Here is a 17,695-nt window from a genome sequence, read left to right as displayed (position 1 = left end):
GAATGCATTGTGGAGTAGTTATTATATGATGGGTTGAGAAAATGATAGAAACTTAAGCCCCAGTTTATGTGCTATTCCGTAAGGGCCTGATTTGAACCCCTATATTTAAGGCTATGGTTTGAATTTATTCTTAATACTTTTCTAGGATATGCGGATGCTTGCAGGAGGTTTAATAATAAGCGATAGGATTGTTCAAGTAAGAACAACACCCAAGCACTGGTCCACCCACATATCAAATTATCAAAGTACCGAACACGAATTAACCTGACATGACGAAAGTGACTAGATGAAATTCCCATGTGCCCTCAAGAACACTTTGCCTATTATAATAAACCATTCCGACCTATGCTTTTCCACAAAAGGATTGGGTTACCTTTCTGCACTTATTGTTACTATTGCTACTCGTTACATGTTACAATTATCTTGCTATCAAATAACTTGTTACCGCTATTTTAGTGCTTGCTTATGCTCCTCGATGGGTTCGACACTCTTACTTATCGGAAGGACTATGATTGATCCCCTATACTTGTGGGTCATCAGAGGTGTACAATAAAAATTTACTCCCTATTTTAGGACACTTTTATTTGCCTTCATGTTGTGTTTCTTATTATGATTGTTTTCGATGATAGTTGACGAAGTAGACAGAGTGCTCGGAGTTGGAACAGAAGCGTGTGAAGACCTCGAATACTTTATTGAGACAGGCAAGCAGCCCTTTGACCATGTTGTGAAACTGTTTTTATGCGTGGAATTATAGTACCTTACTTGTTGCATGAAAGAGCACGTCGATGGTGTGGTGACAACCTTGCAGGGTTGGGCATGGATGCATTACTTGTTGATACATGCATTGTGCATGACCTACCTTCATATGAGGGTTATGTAGGTGGGAAGTAGCTAGGATGCTAGTAGATGCTAAGCAAGTGGGAAACATATGTTTACCAAAGACATTTTTAAAGCCCCGTCGGGTGCCACTAATGCCCGAGGGAGATGATGTTGAGCTAGATAATCACTTGATGAAGAAGTGGTGTACCGAGGCAAGTGAGTCTATTGTTTGCGAAAACAGATTAGATTTAAGATTTTCTAATCGTTCCAACCATACATGTATGACCATGCTACCCCTATATGGGAAGGGGCTTTGTTGATTACTTTGTTCAATGCTAACAGAGAGCCCACATTATTAGTGGCGGGAGTGGTGTGTTCACTCTCTATGTGGGGTCATGCCTGAAAGGATGACCATGGGCTATTTTCATAGACATAGGGAGCACCGTTGCGTGCCTCATGGATGGTACGTGTGATGTACATCATGAGGATGGCACCAACGAGTGGACTCTTTGTTTTGTGTTGTCAAAGGAAAGGCATTGTTTAGGTGCTTACCTCGGGTATGTAATGTACCACGAGTCGTGGATGACACAAAAGTTCTGTGAGTCTTGTGGGTAAAGTGTGCACCCTCCGCACAGTGTAAAACTATTCGAATAGCCATGTCCAAGGTCAAGGACAGTTGGATGGTCCTCCTTAAACTACGTCCAGATGTCTTCACAAAACTTGGTGTATGTGAGACAAAAGAGATACTTGAGCTAAGTCAGATGACTTAATGAGATGATGAAACTAGAGTTGATATACTCTGTTGATATTGATATCTATAACTTGTTCATATGGATGTGTGCAACCTCTTGATGCATGCCTTACAAATGGTAGGACATGATATTTCATTTTAAACTAGCTTTCCACAAATATACCCACTTAGTGCTTTACCATGCATTGTTTACCTTGTTCCAAACATGGGTTGCTTGTGAATACATTAAAAGTGCTCATTGGTTTACCACTAGTTATTTTATTGGCCAGACATGAAAGAACAAGATAAAATGAAGAGTACCTTCGTGACGAATTTGCGAGCTAGGATGCTTCCGAGTCCGAATGCCTGCGGGGTTAAGGCAAATGGCTTGGGTTCATGCTGTCATTTAAGATTTCCGCTGCGAGTTTATGAAGACTTGGCCATAGAGGTCGTATTTGAGTAAAACTATACGTACTCGATGTAATACTCTTGTTATTCAGCTTCTTTGTGTTTAGTGAGCATTGATCTCTGAGATCACTTTACACGTGCAATCGGTGATCACGACTTATGAGTCGTTGTCCCTACACCATTTAAGGCCCCCTTGATATTAAATTAAATACAAAAGCCTCCTAACTATTACTAGAGCCTTTTATTATTAATTTGACATCTCCGGAAACATTTTCCACCTATATATTATTTTCCGGTAATACTCTTTATTACTCGATAGCCTGTGAAACCCTTCTGGTGACCCCCAAATGCTTCCAGTCATCTCAAAACTATTTAGAATATTAATGGTACTATTTCATAAATATATTCTCGTTACTCCCATCCTACTAACACTTAAAATATCATGATTACATTAAGCTTGTGACCCTGTAGGTTCGGTAACCATAGACATGAACCAATATCCTTTGTTCAATAACTGATAGCAGAACCATGGACATCCATATCGATCCCTATGTGTACATGAATATCACTCTAGTGAACCTTTGGTTATCATGTGCTATTCCCTTTGCTTCGTGACAATTTACAAAAACCTACGTGATATGTATTGGTATCCTCTTGAGTCATGAACATCCTCACTATATCACTCTCCTTGTTACGAGTCTTGTTCTTCTCTCCCGTTGAAGTGTTTCGGCATCCCCGTGACATAGTCACATGTTTTTGGCTAGATGATGATGGACGCCATCACTTTGAGAGTGCCCTAAGAATATATTTCAATCATCGGAGGAGAAAATCCCACTCTTGAATATTTTTAGAGGAAAGGCATACACATGACTTTATAAATAAAGCCACCAAGTAGAGTACGACAAGCTAACATAACCACCAACACTACGGAAAGAAAGTATTAGGGACAATAACCATGACACAGAGGCCAAATAATTTCAGGACACGCAGGTCCACAAAGCATCAACAAAATAGGCACACGGACCAACAACCTTCCATCACAGTTGCGAAGGAAGAAGAGATTAAACCCGACATCATGTGCAGGAGCATCCAATGAAGAAGAAGAAGTCACCCCCGGACTTTGAGAATCAGCCCCTCCAACGCATCCTGATCTGCAACCGTAGCCAATAGTTTCCACTGCTGCCAAAAGATAGTCATTTTAAAAAGCAAAACATGAGGCTTGTTATGGAAACCATGTTCAATAGTGAACTTGTTCCTAGTTGTCCAAAGCATTGAACATAAAGCACCGAGGCCCACCCAAAAAACTATTTGGTCTAGACCTGGAGGCCCATAGAGAGCAAGCAATGTTCCGAGAAAGAAATGGGGGTCCACGACACGCCTAACAAGGACCGAACACAATACCGGGCTAGCTTGTGAGCACACAACTAAAGAAAGTATGGTTGGTTACTTCCAAATCAGAGCAGAGAACACAATGATCGTAGCCACACCCATTTCTTTTACGAATCTCGTCAGCCGTGGGCAGCCGCCCTCTAATAGCTTTCCACATAGATATTTTGATCTCACGTGGCAACCTGGCCTTCCAAACTAGATTAAACTTCGAAGAGGGGTGCTTGAAATGAGCCTAGAGTACATGGATTTAATCAAAAACCTCCAAGAAGCCGAATGGGGCCAGACAACAATGTCCTCCTCCTCCAAGAGGATCGCTAACAAGGCAATGAGGAGATGCGAGTCATCCAACTCTATAGGAGAAAGAGCACAGACGGCTTCAATGTCCCAGATATTGCGGGAGAGCTTGGAGATTGAGATCTCGGGATTAGAACACAACGAGAATAAAATAGGAAATGCGACCACTAAGGTAGAGTCCCCACACAACTAATCTAGCCAAAATCATGTGGAACCTCCATTCCCCATGATAAATTTAACATGATCCCTAAACACATTTCGTAGTTTGACTAGATCTTTCCAAAGCTGCAAACCAAGGTTCTTCGATGCAAACATGGGACTATCTAGAGGGAAGTACTTAGATTTGAGTAACCTAAACCAGATAGTTTCAGTACCCAACGTCATGAAACCATAAGTTGTCATTATTAGCACCCTGTTAGAGATGACATTTGAGCAACCCTAAAACCCATCATACTCTTGAACTATCTGCTGCCTTGTCATACTTCCCGATGAACGTGTAAGTTGTCATTATGATCACCCGATTATAGATGACATTGGAGCAACTATAAAGGACATCGCACGGAAATAATAAATTATGATACTCTCATGGTCCGAGGAACTTAAGCATATGTTAACTCTCCATGTTGTAACAGTTAACATGTGAAGATATGATCTCAAAATCACCATACAAGAAAAATGGACTATTGTGAATGACTGTCAAAAGTTTCTAGGGCTACTAATGGAGACGAAAACTATAAATATTCCATGTCCCTGCCTCACAAAGACTACCCAAAAATAAGATCTTCACTTTAGTGCACCTTGATATGGACTACACGTCTGATACACAAAAGGCTACACTTCTAGATTTTTTTCATGTGTCTAATTGGGAGCCCTCTCCAAACTTCTTAGAATTTTAACCCCCAAGTCTATCTACCCTGTAGAACTCTGTGCCCTCTCTTACCTGGATGAGTCCTCGGAACTAGAAATAAAATAGGGTTTCATGCAAACGAATCATCAAGCCAGCCAGGGCCAGATGGTTTTGGCCCCTTCTCGTGTAAGAAATTCTAGCATGTCGTCAAGAATAAAATCTTCCAGCTCTTCACTCAGTGTCACCTAGGAAATTTTGATAGAGAGCACATCAACCATGCTCAAATTGCCCTGCTTCCTACAAAGAAGATTAACACTTTACTATATGCCTTTAGACCGATTTCCCTCCAGAACTACCCTATTAAAGTAGTTACAAAGGTGCTAACTAGCCACCTAAAGCCCTTGATCCCGATGTATGTTGAGGGCAACCAAAATGGATTTATTTCAAGTAGAAACTTCTCTCAGAACGACATATTTTCTATCGATCTTATCAGCTCTTGCCACTCATGGAAAAAGCCTACTACGATTTTCAAGGTATATTTTTGTAAAGCATCCGATCTTGTTTCCTCGTCCGCGCTTGATAGTACACTTAAAATAAGATGATTCTGTTTTGTATTCCGTTGTTGCATCAACAACATCCTCTCCACCTATAAAACTACAATCCTTCTAAATGGAGTCCCCGACAACTGGATTGCATGCAAGAATGGTCACAGGAAGGGGGACCACATTGGGTGTCCTGGACTAGGGGGTACCAGCCCGAAGTGATTGGTTTGTGTGGGACGAACTAGGGGGGCGTTAAGCCATCGCGTGGAGGGCAGTGGGAGCATCACGACTTGACCGTGTGAATAAAGGAAACCTCCGAAGACCGGGCGTGCACCCCAAGGATAACTCTATATTTGGCATGTCTACAACTGTCCTAAATATGTAATATGGCTCCCACTTGGTATCTATATAAGCCCAGGGGTTTAGTCCGTAGAGGAACAACTTATCCGCATTAGGTTCTAGAGCTTACACAATGATCTCGAGGTAGATCATCAACCTGTAATCGATACCCCATCATCAATGCAATCAAAGTAGGACGTAGGGTTTTACCTCTTTCAAAGGTCCCGAACCTGGGTAAACATTGTTCCCCTACTCTTGTTGTTACCATTGATCTTAGCTCCATAGATCGGGACCCCCTACCCGAGATCCACCACTTCTAGCACCAACACCCATATCCCCATACCTCTTTATGATCATAGTCAACATAATACAACAAGTAATCATTCAATCATGTGATATTCTACATCTTCATCCTCCCATCTTATCACACCTACCACTCACCACTTTATAATAGGCAGATGACACATTAATCATTATCGCCGACTCGATCACAACTGCCACCTCTCTCAAAATAATCCTTGATGACTTTGCTCTTGCTACCGTCCTCTCCATTAATTTATCTAAAACCACACAGGCCACACTACACACTGACACTTTCACGGTCTCCAACATCTCCAATGCCATGCGTTGATCCTTGTCTTTCTTCCCTCAATCGTACCTATGTCTACCCTCTCACCCACCAAAGCCCTTTCCAATGTATTCCTTCATATCGTAGAGTGTTGTAGGAAATTCCTCTCTGGGTGGCGAGCCAAACTACATGACAAAGGAGATCATTGCATCACTTAATTCATGACAGTTCTCCAAGTCCCCAAAAAGTAAATAAAACTATTGACTCATTATGCGGGGCTTTCTTTTGGGTAGGGGAAGAATTTTTTTTCTCGGGAGATCAGTGCCTTATCGCATGGGAAAATTTGTCTGCTCCTAAAATTTGTGGAGGTCTCATCTAAAAAACTTGCATGTTAAGAATAATTGTCCATCGATGAAGTTGCTGTTAAAACCTTGCCCTCATGTTCTTCACCTTGGTTATACTGGCTACACCCGCGACACCTAAACACTCTATTCCCCCCCTCTTACCACACTTCTTTCCTCCATGGAAAAATCTCAGAACAAATCCCATCCCTACAACAAATCTCCTTTGTTCTTACAAACCATGGCTCAAAAATCTACTTTTGGTTTGACACTGTGTTAACATATAACCCCCTACTAATTACTTATCCCCACTAATTCACACGCCCTTTTGTTCACCTAGTTCGAGTGGCCAATATTTTGTGTTACGATCAAAGGTTCCTTGTGAGGGCCCCTGATTTTTCCACCAAACATACCTACAATGTGCTCATGCGCAGACCGAGGCTCGATTTTATCGGCCCACTAATATGGCGATCCAAGGCTCCTATGAAGCTTAAAGTTTTGGCTTGGCTCCTCTTCAAAACCTAGCTCAACACCATGAATTTTTTGGCCGACAAGCACATCATCGCCAACAATATGTGCCCATGGTGCCTCGAGCTTTGTGAAGACACACTTCACCTTTTCATCACTCCCCCCCCCCCGCGGACAGAGTCTGGCCGGGATGGGCATTGTCCCATCATTAGTTGATTTAAACAAGCTTTGGGATACTATCTTCTTTGCTACTTCCCCTCCAAAACATGGCCATTGGTTTTACTTACGATCCTTTGAAAGATTTGGGCTGCTCGTACAATATTATTGAGGTACATCGACCAACTTTCTGCAATAACCTTTAGGCTTATTATCCCAGACTTAGATTTTTAGAGCATCTACAGTTGAACTCCTCATACCCATCTCAAATGCCCAGGCAGGCCTCCCGATCAATGACTGGTCATGAAATTTCGACCCAACTAGGCGTCTCAAACGGGCCTTAAACGTCCGGCCTCACCGACATCCCTAATATTCAGCCCAAATATGGGGCACATATGAGAGAGCCCGAGCATAGCATTACCCCACCGCAAATTGCACCAAATCTATCCGACAGAACGACCATATCCATTTGCTATCTACTCTCTTCTTCCCCCTTCGCACTGTTCGCCACCTCTGGTGCTCCGGCACTGTTCATAGCCTGTGCCCCGCCAGCTCCAACAGAGCAGTCTTCTGTCTCGTCCTTCCTGCAGAGGACGTCGTCATCGGCCCAGAAGACACCACGATACGTCCAACAACTCTCTAGCTCCGCCTTGTGCTGGATGTGTTCGACACAATGTCTGACTGGATTTTTTGCCAAATGTTTAGGGGAAATGATGGATTCTGATACTTCGTCCGACGAGGAGTATGGACTGACGAATCTTGATCAAATGATTCAACATGAGCTATTTGATTCATCGGATTCTGACGAAGAAGCGGACATGATCATGCTCATGACCATACAAGAGGAAATGGACCGTTAAGTGGAGCATATTCTCAATTTCAAGGGCTCAATCAAAGGGATAAAAGTGATCAATCGGTATATGGTATCCGGAGCAAAGGTACCGCGGAAGGATTACTTTGCTCCGAACCCAACTTTCCCGGATGATCCATGGTTTTTTCGCCATGTTCACATGCGAAAACCATTGTTTGTGTGCATTGTGGACGCAGTGGAGGCACATGACGACTACTTCAAACTCAGAAGGGACTGATATGGTCAACTCTCTTTCTTTGCCAAAAGAAGTGCACGGCTACTGTGAGGATGCTTGCACTTGGTACTATGTCAGATGATGTTGGTGAGATGGTCATGATGGGGGGAGAGCACATACTTGTAGACTACTTTCAAGTTTGCCCGTGCTATGGTCGAGGTGTTTGGAGCGGAGTATATGAGAGAACCAAATCCGTAGGACACAGAGAAGTTGATGGATACTCGAGAGCCACAGGGTTTCCAGGAATGCTCAGATCAATTGACTACATGCATAAGCAGTTGAAGAAGTGCCCCAAAGGTTTGCGAGGAATGTATCCAGGTTACTCCAACGAGGCCATCATCATACTAGAAGCGGTGGCATCACATGACTTTCCGATTTGGCATGTTTTCTTTCGAATGTCGGGTTCTCACGACGACATCAACGTGCTTCAACAATCTCCGTTGTTCAAGAGGCTTTGCAACGGGGAATCACCTCCATGCAACTACACTGTCTACGACCGAGACTACAACATGGGATACTATATTGCCAATGGCATATATCCTAAGTGTGCTGCATTTGTGAAGACCATATCTGAACCACATGCCAACAAACAAAAACACTCAGTAACAATGCATGGAGCAGCTATGAAGTATGTGGAAAGGGCATTCATAGTGATGCAATCTCGTTGGGGGAATTGTTCGTGGGGCTACATGATGTGTTAATCAGATACTTTATGGCAACTGATGACATGTTGTGTTTTTTTGCACGATACGATTGCCGAGGATGAGGGTGATGGTGCATCTCAAACCAATAATTTGGAAGCACCTGTAGAACAAGTTGAAATCCCGAAAGATTAAGATGCAATTTAGCATATGAACTTTTTGCAGATGCATCAGAATCTTTGAGATCATGAGGTGCACATGCAAATATGCAATGATTTGTTAGAGCATATGTGGACCTACAATGGAAATCAAAGAGCAGATGATTGATTGTGCACTTCAAATAAATTTTATGTAAACACTATTTATGTTCGATACCAACATTTGTTATTTACTGCGACATTGGTTTATGTGATCGACGTGCATGGTTTTGCATCGATTTGAGAGTCCGGATATGAGATATGTGGATGCGGGGAGCAAAATGTAAGGGGTCGTCCGGATGCGTCGGCAAGCCTGCATGGGCACGTCAGCGGACATATAAGGGACCGGATTTGCCCAGTCCAGCTGTAGATGTCCTTAGTCACACTAAACTATAAAGCCGGTTGACAAGGAGGACGTCTTCTCGTGGTGTTTCTATCTTTGTGCATGCTTTCTCGTGCCCTTGTAAGAGCATCTATAGCCTCGGTTTGCAAATCTGGGCTCTCGAACGCTCACGGACGCGTCCCGCGGGCACTGATCGGCCATCCTTCAAATCTGTTCGTTCACATCCAACTCTCTTATATTTCATCCCCTAGATGCATACAAATTCATGCAAAAGAAAATCGTACGTACTACATACTATCCTACTCTTTGCCGTCCTCGCCGCAACCTGATCTGCCTCCACCATAGCCTGAGCCATGTCGCCGCAGCCCACGCCGCGTCCGCGCAACCCGTGTCGCCTCCATCCGCTACCAACAAATATGCCTAGCCTCTGCCGCCAACTTTGAGCGGAAGCAGTTCAGGATGTCCTGCTGCTCCGCCCACACATCCACATCCTCCTCCATCGCCTGCACCTCCTCCTCCACATCTAGCACCGATGCCTCCTCCGTCGGCTCCTGCTCCTCCTCCCGCACATCCAACATTGATGCCTCCTCCACCGGCTCTTGATCCTCCTATTCTTGCTCCTCCACCTTATCATCCTCTTTCTCGTCCTCAAAATCCTCCATCGGATACAGAGGTAGCCCCACGACCCTCCGAAGTCGGACCTGCTCAAGGAGCCAGAGCTGGTGCTGGATCGTATAGTGGCGGCGACGTGGGGGTATGGCTAACGTTTGCGACAGACGTGAGGAGGAAAATGTGAAGGGTAGGCTTTAGGTGCCGCCGGTCGGCTTAAATAACCGGGCTAGGATTACGCGGCCCATCGGTGCGGGGCCACGCAACGTTCACACTTCAGCGACGGAAGAGGCGTCCGTTGGACCGCCAGGTTTCCGGGCGATTCTGCGTGGGTCCATGCCATTAGGCTGACGTGGCGGGCGTGTCCGGGCGCTCCCGGGCCTCCCGTATCCGCCCCATATTTGGACTAGATATGAGGGGTGCCGGTCAGTCCGGGCATTTGAGGCCAGTTTGAGAGGCCCGATTGAGTCGAAATTTCGTGAACGGTCAGTGACCGAGCGGCTTGCCTGGGCGTTTGAGGGGGTATGAGGGGTCCGGTTGTAGATGCTCTATTTTTGTAACTACCTGCTTTGTGAGCGGAAATTGCTTTTAGAGGTCGAGCTCCATGGAGGCCTCCAAATGCAAAATTCAAATTTCATGGAAATTCATATTTTTACATTTCATTCTCTTAAAAAAATACATATATAGATGAAGGTATAATGCATAAGTATGGAAATTTTCAGAACTAAATACGTGGAAATGGGTTGTGCAAAAATACACATTTGAGTCTTTTTAACACATGATACTATTCATCCTTTGGGACCATGAATTTGACTTTTTTGTGCATGTGCTTTTCAAAGGGAAAAACTTACCTTATGGCGGTCGATCTCCCGACAACGTCCGCTCGCTCCGTGTATGTCAGATCGTCTTTTGATCCAACGACCAATAGCACCCACACCCACGCGCACGGGTCAGCAACTCAGCTGTTGTTTCAAAAATGCTTTCTGCAATAGAGCGCTTGTTGCGGGGCTTTGTGGTGGTTAGATCTAGAAGCAGGGAGGCGGAGCACCGTGTGGCCGTGACAGAGGCGACGACGGCTAGTCAACCACGGCAAACCAGCCGCGCTGGCGACAACAACGCAATCTGAGGTCGCTCACAGCTACAGAAGCAGCAAATATGCATCCTTTCCGGCTAGGAGGGAGATGTTGGCGAGGTGCCTCACCAGATCCGACGAGGTTGACAGCGAGCTTTGCACTTCTGGTTCATTGTTGGCGGCAACGTGAAGGCACTCTGGTGGGCTCCTCGTGGAGGGGATCAGTCGATACATGTTGAGGGATGGACGACCCTACTATTCCCTCACTGAGAGTGTTTTTTTTTTCTTGCAATTTCTTGCAACATCCTCCCTGTTGCAAGATCGATTCTACAACATCACTGATGTTGCAAAATTTTCATCCGTCGATACCTTTGTTTAAAAAAAATTCTATAACAATACCTTTGTTGTAAAAAACAATTCGCAACATAACTTGTGTTGCAAAAATTTTTTTGTAACACAACGTGTGTTAGATTTTTTTGCAATACAATCTCTGTTATAAATGTTTCCGCAACAAAGCCGTTGTTGCAGGAATTAATAAATGGAGGAGGGGACAAGCGGGGCATGGTAGGAGACTGATCGGACGGGCGCGCGTAGATTCAACGACCATCGAGTTAGCGGATGTATTGCACGGGTCCACCGATGGACGCGTAGCAGTCCACTTTTCAAACTATTTCAACCTAAAATTTTACACACATACGACTCACATCCTTATCTAGCTGTATAAACTTTTCACATTCTTCTAAAACAATTTTTTTAAATTTTGCATTTTTAAAAATTCGGTCTTCATGAAAGCCAAGAGCCAAAACGTCATTCTCCTTTGTGAGCCTTTGACTATTATATTCAGGTGGGAGAAGTGAAGCAAATGGCCAGACTGAGCCCCAGCATCCACCGTTCATCCTCATCCAACGACAGAACGAGCCAATCAACCCCAAATAACCAGCTCCTTCGGTCCTTCCTCACATGCGAGCGCTCGCTGCTGCTCTCGTCGCTGAGCTGCAGGAAAACGAGAGGAGCTGCTCCGGCTGCTCCTCCAGGGTGAACTCCAGCGGCGTCCACATGAGGAAACAATGGTGCCGTCCGCCTCCCATCCGCCCACCTCCGGCTGCTCCGTCCGTCTCCCATCCCAGTGCTGCCTTCGCTTGCAGGATATAAAATTCAGTTAAGTAGAGACAGCTGCAGGATACAAAATTCAGTTAACTGTAAACAAACCTCTGCTCTTTGGTTTTTGGATGCAGCAACTTTAGTTGGATTGCGTCTCCTTTTGAATAACTTATCAAGCAAAGTTTTCCTTTTTCTCAATTTTGGACAGCGCGTTAACTATAGTATTTTGGACTTGGGGTTAACTATAGTCTTTTGTGGAGTGTACATGTAAAAGGGTCAATTCTGTGTACTTGAATGATTATATAAGAACAAATTTTTTTATTAAATGCTTCGAAAATTAGTTTATTCACGCCTAGAAAACACTCCGTTCAACTTTCTGTTATTGTTGTTTTCTTGAACCCTTTAACCGAATGTCCTGAATGTTAGGTTTTCCCTCTTGCTTGTTGTATGCTAAATTGAGTGAAACTGTTGTTCTTTGCCAAATGTAACTGCATTGTTGTACTGTCCTTGTAATACTGCAGATATACTTATATTGAACTAATGTTCTGCTCACAATTTGGACTCTGAATCATTGCTGGGTTTGTGGGATTGATTTGGTTGTGAGCTGCTGTAGCCATGGAACCATTGACCGGCTGTGACCGCTGCTAGCTATGGGATTAATTTGGACGCTGGATGCGGTGGCGCAAGGCACGCCGTTACCCGGCTCTGTCAAGGCATGGGATCTCAGTCCCAAATGACCATTATGTGTCTGTACGTAGTTCCGACATCCTTCTACGGCCCACAGTCGCTGCAAGCTGGTGATACGGCACGTGGCGGAGATAGACCAGGAGAGCACACCTCGGCTCGTAGGGCAGCGAACGTACGGGCGCGCGAGCTCGGCGTCCAGGCCGAGCAAAACTTCCGGGTGGGAGGAGAGAGAGAAACTTTGAAAAGATCCGCGATTGCAGGGGGTAGGGGGCTCCTCTGGATGGGGGCACCACGTGCGGCATTGTGGAGGAGGAGGCGGAGGGGACTCGGCGGAGGCGACGGTGCCAGGTCGGCGGCGGGAGACGGGGAGGAAGAGGACGAGGAGGCGCGCCACGACGGTGAGGGTGGAGGACGCCGGCGAGGGCAGGGGCCTGCCGCCGCCGTCGCCGGCGACGGGGCCGCACGCCGGCGGCAGGTCGCGCGCGGCGCGGCGGCAGGGCGAGACCATCGCCAAGGGCCACAAAAACTATGAGCTTATGCTCAACCTCCAGCTCGGCATCAGGTACCCCTACCTGCCCTCGTACATTGAATCTTCATGGTTCTTGATACAAAGAAAACTGCACTTGTCCAAGAATCAAATGTTTATGAAAGTCTTCTTTTTCGAGAACAATCACGGCTATCTGAAAGATGAATGACAAATAGATTGATTTCTCCCTCCTTCTGCCGTGAACAATCAATTTTCAAAAATTGATTGCATACGCAGAAAGCACTTTCCAAATATTGCTTGCATATGTAGAAAGCACCTTCTGCCGTGAACAATCAATTTCCAAAATTGCTTGCATATGTAGGAAGCATGAGATTTCAGACAATCCTCCAACAAATGTATATTCGTGTCTCTTTTCTTTCAAAACTAAACAGGCGTTTGGCCCGTTTATTAAGAATGAAAAGACAATAACACAGCTCCACACCTAGAGCACCCACCAGCACGAAAGTGCGGCCAATGCTTATCCTTGTATTGCGTCAAACATGAATTAATGGCGGCTAATTGCAATTTGATGGCTTAGAAAGAAGATTCGTAATGATCTACTGTTCCATTCAAATGCCACGAGTTGTTGCACCATGTAGCCAACTAGCATCCGACCGGAAACAAAGCTGGGAAAATTTATTGAGATTTTAATCGCCTCGTAGCCTCTTGCTTTACTTGATCACGGCCTGGATAGCCCATGCATGGAAAATTATGTTATACTCCCTCTGTAAACTAATATAAGAGTGTTTAGATCACTACTTTAGTGATCTAAACGCTCTTACATTAGTTTACGGAGGGAGTACAACATTTCATTTTTGACTAAGGATAGTGGGTCACAACGAGGCACAACCCTTTGTGGATTTTCATTAACGATATAGCAGAATGACATGTCTTTCTAACATATATATTTTTTCATGTGCTTCTTATCTTGTCCATGGAATAGACACGCAGTAGGAAAGCAAGGACCTATTACGCTTGATCTGAAGTCATCAGCTTTTGACCCAAAGGAGAAAGTATGGACCAGGTTCCCTCCAGAAGGCTCAAAATACACCCCTCCACACAGTTCTTGCGATTTTAGATGGAAAGATTACTGCCCGCAAGTATTCCGGTTGGTCGTCACTCCAGTTTCTAATTAACGTTTACCTATGCTCAGTTACAATTCACATGTAATTTTTCATGAAATGAATTGCAGGACATTGCGCAAGTTGTTCAAGGTTGATGCAGCAGACTATATGTTATCCCTTTGTGGCGACCAGGCTCTCCGGGAGCTCTCATCCCCTGGTAAGAGTGGAAGCTTCTTTTATCTCACGAGCAATGACCAGTACATGATAAAGACGATGAAGAAAGCTGAAGTAAAGGTTTGTGCTTGGTTGTTGTCTCTGTCTAAATGTTTTCTGAACTTCATAGACAATCAACAGTTTTATACATAACGTATGGAATACTTCTTTGTTGTGTAGATATTTCTGAAGATGCTTCGGGCTTACTACAATCATGTCCGGTCATTCGAAAACACTCTAGTCACCAAGTTTTTTGGTCTGCATTGTGTCAAGTTAGCCGGAGCTAACCAAAAGAAGGTCAGGACTTAAAAAATATTTGGTTTCATGCTACATCTACTTGATAAGGTTGTAATGTATGTCTGATCATCTGTTTGCTGTTACTATTACCCAGGTTCGTTTTGTCATAATGGGAAATCTGTTCTGTTCTGATCACTTTATTCATAGGAGATTTGATTTAAAAGGCTCATCCCTTGGACGTACGACTGACAAGCCACAGACAGAAATAGACGAGTACACTATTTTAAAAGACCTTGATCTTAACTTTATATTTCGATTGCAAAAACACTGGTACCAAGAGTTTCAGAGGTGAGTGAGAGTGAGGCTACTACCAATGAGAAGTCATCACATTTTACATTTTTACTCCCCAGCTAATCCAGAAGTTAAATCTGTTGGAGCAGACAAGTCGACAAGGATTGCGATTTTCTCGAGCAGGAAAACATTATGGATTACAGCCTTTTGGTGGGCGTACATTTTAGGGACAAAAGAGTTATAATGACTGAAGGTTGGTTTGAAAAATATTGTTTTAACAACTTTTGACATTGTTGTCGTATACCTTACAAACTTCATTGTTTGAAGGTTCCTTTGATAGTGATAGCAGCAGAGGATCATCACCCCACCTGTCACCTCACCTATCTAGAGGAGATACTGATGCAAACAGGTGAAATAAGACACTTGGTTAAAGCCCATTATGGTTGCTCTTATTCAGATACTTGTAATGCATGCGCGTGCTAATATAATCTTATCCTACTTATCATATTGAGATGGCTTATGCCTCCATGGTGTTCACGTTGATCTGAGTTTATTGTTCAACTAACTCTTTGCATTGGGAGAAGAAGATGAGATAAGCAAGGTAGTAAAAGGAGGAAGCAGATAGCAGGTTGTAGGACAATCCAAGATGCGGCAACATCTGTAGGCCATAGCGTTTGGTTCAGTAGAGCGTTGTTTTAATTTATAACAAATCCCCAATTGTCTGCCTGGTATGCACCCACAATCCCCATGAGGATTAGAAGTCGCACGGAGGCCATCTTTTGTTGCAACCTATCATCTGTCCATTCCCTTCATATATAAATATATACCACTACATATTGTATCAGTTTTGAATGAATGTAGAGCATCAATCCTAACCGTTGGTATCTTAAATCCAATGGTTGACAGTAGTGGGATTCACATGAACAGTAGCCAGCAGCTGCTTCCGTAGTGTTCTAGAACCATCAAATCATCCTTGTCATAACATGTCCATGCTTCCCAAACCAGCTTGCAGCGCTAGATAGTCTAGAAATGGAACGACAGTATAGGAAAAAAGGAAGGTAAAGTAAACAATTAGATTAGTTTGTGACCCACCGATTATAGTTCCCCAAAAATTCTCACCGGCACCATGCTCTTTGTTTTTTTACAAAGAACAGTCAATGGGGTTTACACTTTTTCTATTATTTAATTTCTGCATTTCCTTTGCATTGAATAATTTTACAAGGCAGTCTACTGTTATTTACTTTTACGGAAAGCATTTTGTAATGGTCCGATCGTGTATTGCACGTGTGTACATGATAGTATAAATAATGCTGGAGATATATGGTGCTTATCAACAACTAATAGCTTTTCCTAAAAAAACTAATAGTCAAACATTGGTTAGTACTCATGTAACCCCCTTTTTCCTTAGATATACATCTGGTATAGATATTTGGTTGTATTCCTATTCATGCTTTGTGTGTTCTAACACAAGCATAACAACATTCTTTGGGTGGACAGGTTCTCCAAGGTAAAGCTCGGGTCGAACATGCCAACAAAAGCTGAATTGACAATTCGAAAGAGTGATTGTGAACCACAGGTTATTGGAGAACCTACCGGGGAGTTGTACGATGTTATATTGTACTTTGGGATTATAGACATACTTCAGGACTATGATATCAGCAAAAAACTTGAGCATGCATACAAGTCTTTCCAATATGACCCAACGTCTATTTCAGCAGTAGATCCAAAACAGTATTCCAGGCGCTTTAAAGATTTTGTTTACAAAGCGTTCCAAGAAGACAAGGTAGACATCTGAGAAGACATTGGGACTCAGCAGCTATTAGGACTTCTGGCATGGATTTATGTGGTGAACTGTCGAAACAGCATGCTGCTGACATTGCAGCAGGGCTTGATGCCTCTACATGTACACCATCGGGTCGCCGGACTCCACTGGATGAGAAAGAGCTTGAGAATCAGGATGATCGTACTACCCCTGCTTGCAGATTCCAAGGAATTCAGCTGGAAAATAAGGCTCCATTTGAGACAGCGTTGCATTTGAATAATCAGGCCGAGCAGTCCATTTTTGTTTGTTTACAAAATAGACACAGCTGCCTTTCTACAGGTACTTTTTCAGCCAGTGTAGCATAGCGCATCAATGCCAAAGCTATGCCTAAATAGCTATATACATGCATACAGAGTTCACTAATGTTAGTGTAGATGCTGACTTGAAGATCCTTTTGTCCACCACCCCCAGACTGAACTTACAATGATATTTTGTGATGACAAGTTCAGAGATGTAAATGTTTTACCTGAGTGGACATGCCACGCTTCTATGCTGCTGCCTGATGTAACCGGTGTGTTTTCTTTGTATCTGAATTGTTGAGATACTATATTGTGCACAACATGTGATACAAATATTGACCAATTTGAATTGCTGGACTCAAGAGCAAAAATACTACTCTTATTTCTGATTTAGGTGGCCTTTGTTTGGGCTGCAGCTAGTGATTCCCAGATTCTAGGCCTTCCAAATTCAGAATCTCAAATAAACACATCAGATTTTTACCTAGCTTTCCAAAATCGATTCAGCTAGGGCGTGTTTTGTTACCTTCCCGGTGGAGTTTGTCTCAACAACGTATGTTTGAGGGAAAACAGGCAAAAACCAACGTATGTTTGAGGGAAAACAGGCAAAAAAAACTGACATATGCACATTGTTTGGTCGCCCGCATTTAGGTCTCTTGCATTAGGGAAG

At 43.8% G+C, this 17,695-nt stretch overlaps 1 protein-coding gene across 1 annotated transcript; it reads left to right on the top strand.

Annotated features, from left to right (window-relative positions):
• Positions 1 to 13,094: 13,094 nt before the first annotated feature.
• On the top strand, positions 13,095 to 17,377 carry LOC123448661 (phosphatidylinositol 4-phosphate 5-kinase 4-like). The gene is made up of 8 exons (XM_045125623.1): positions 13,095 to 13,198; positions 14,106 to 14,270; positions 14,355 to 14,520; positions 14,620 to 14,736; positions 14,831 to 15,024; positions 15,117 to 15,220; positions 15,295 to 15,376; positions 16,465 to 17,377. Exons 1-8 carry the CDS (start codon positions 13,173 to 13,175, stop codon positions 16,760 to 16,762), a joined length of 1,152 nt encoding a protein of 383 aa, XP_044981558.1. The 5' UTR covers positions 13,095 to 13,172; the 3' UTR covers positions 16,763 to 17,377.
• Positions 17,378 to 17,695: the final 318 nt, after the last annotated feature.

This window comes from Hordeum vulgare, chromosome 4H (genome assembly GCF_904849725.1).
Source record: "Hordeum vulgare subsp. vulgare chromosome 4H, MorexV3_pseudomolecules_assembly, whole genome shotgun sequence".
Classification (NCBI taxonomy): Eukaryota; Viridiplantae; Streptophyta; class Magnoliopsida; order Poales; family Poaceae; genus Hordeum; species Hordeum vulgare.
Note: the sequence above shows the minus strand (reverse complement) of the source record. Positions and strands in the feature narration are given on the sequence as shown.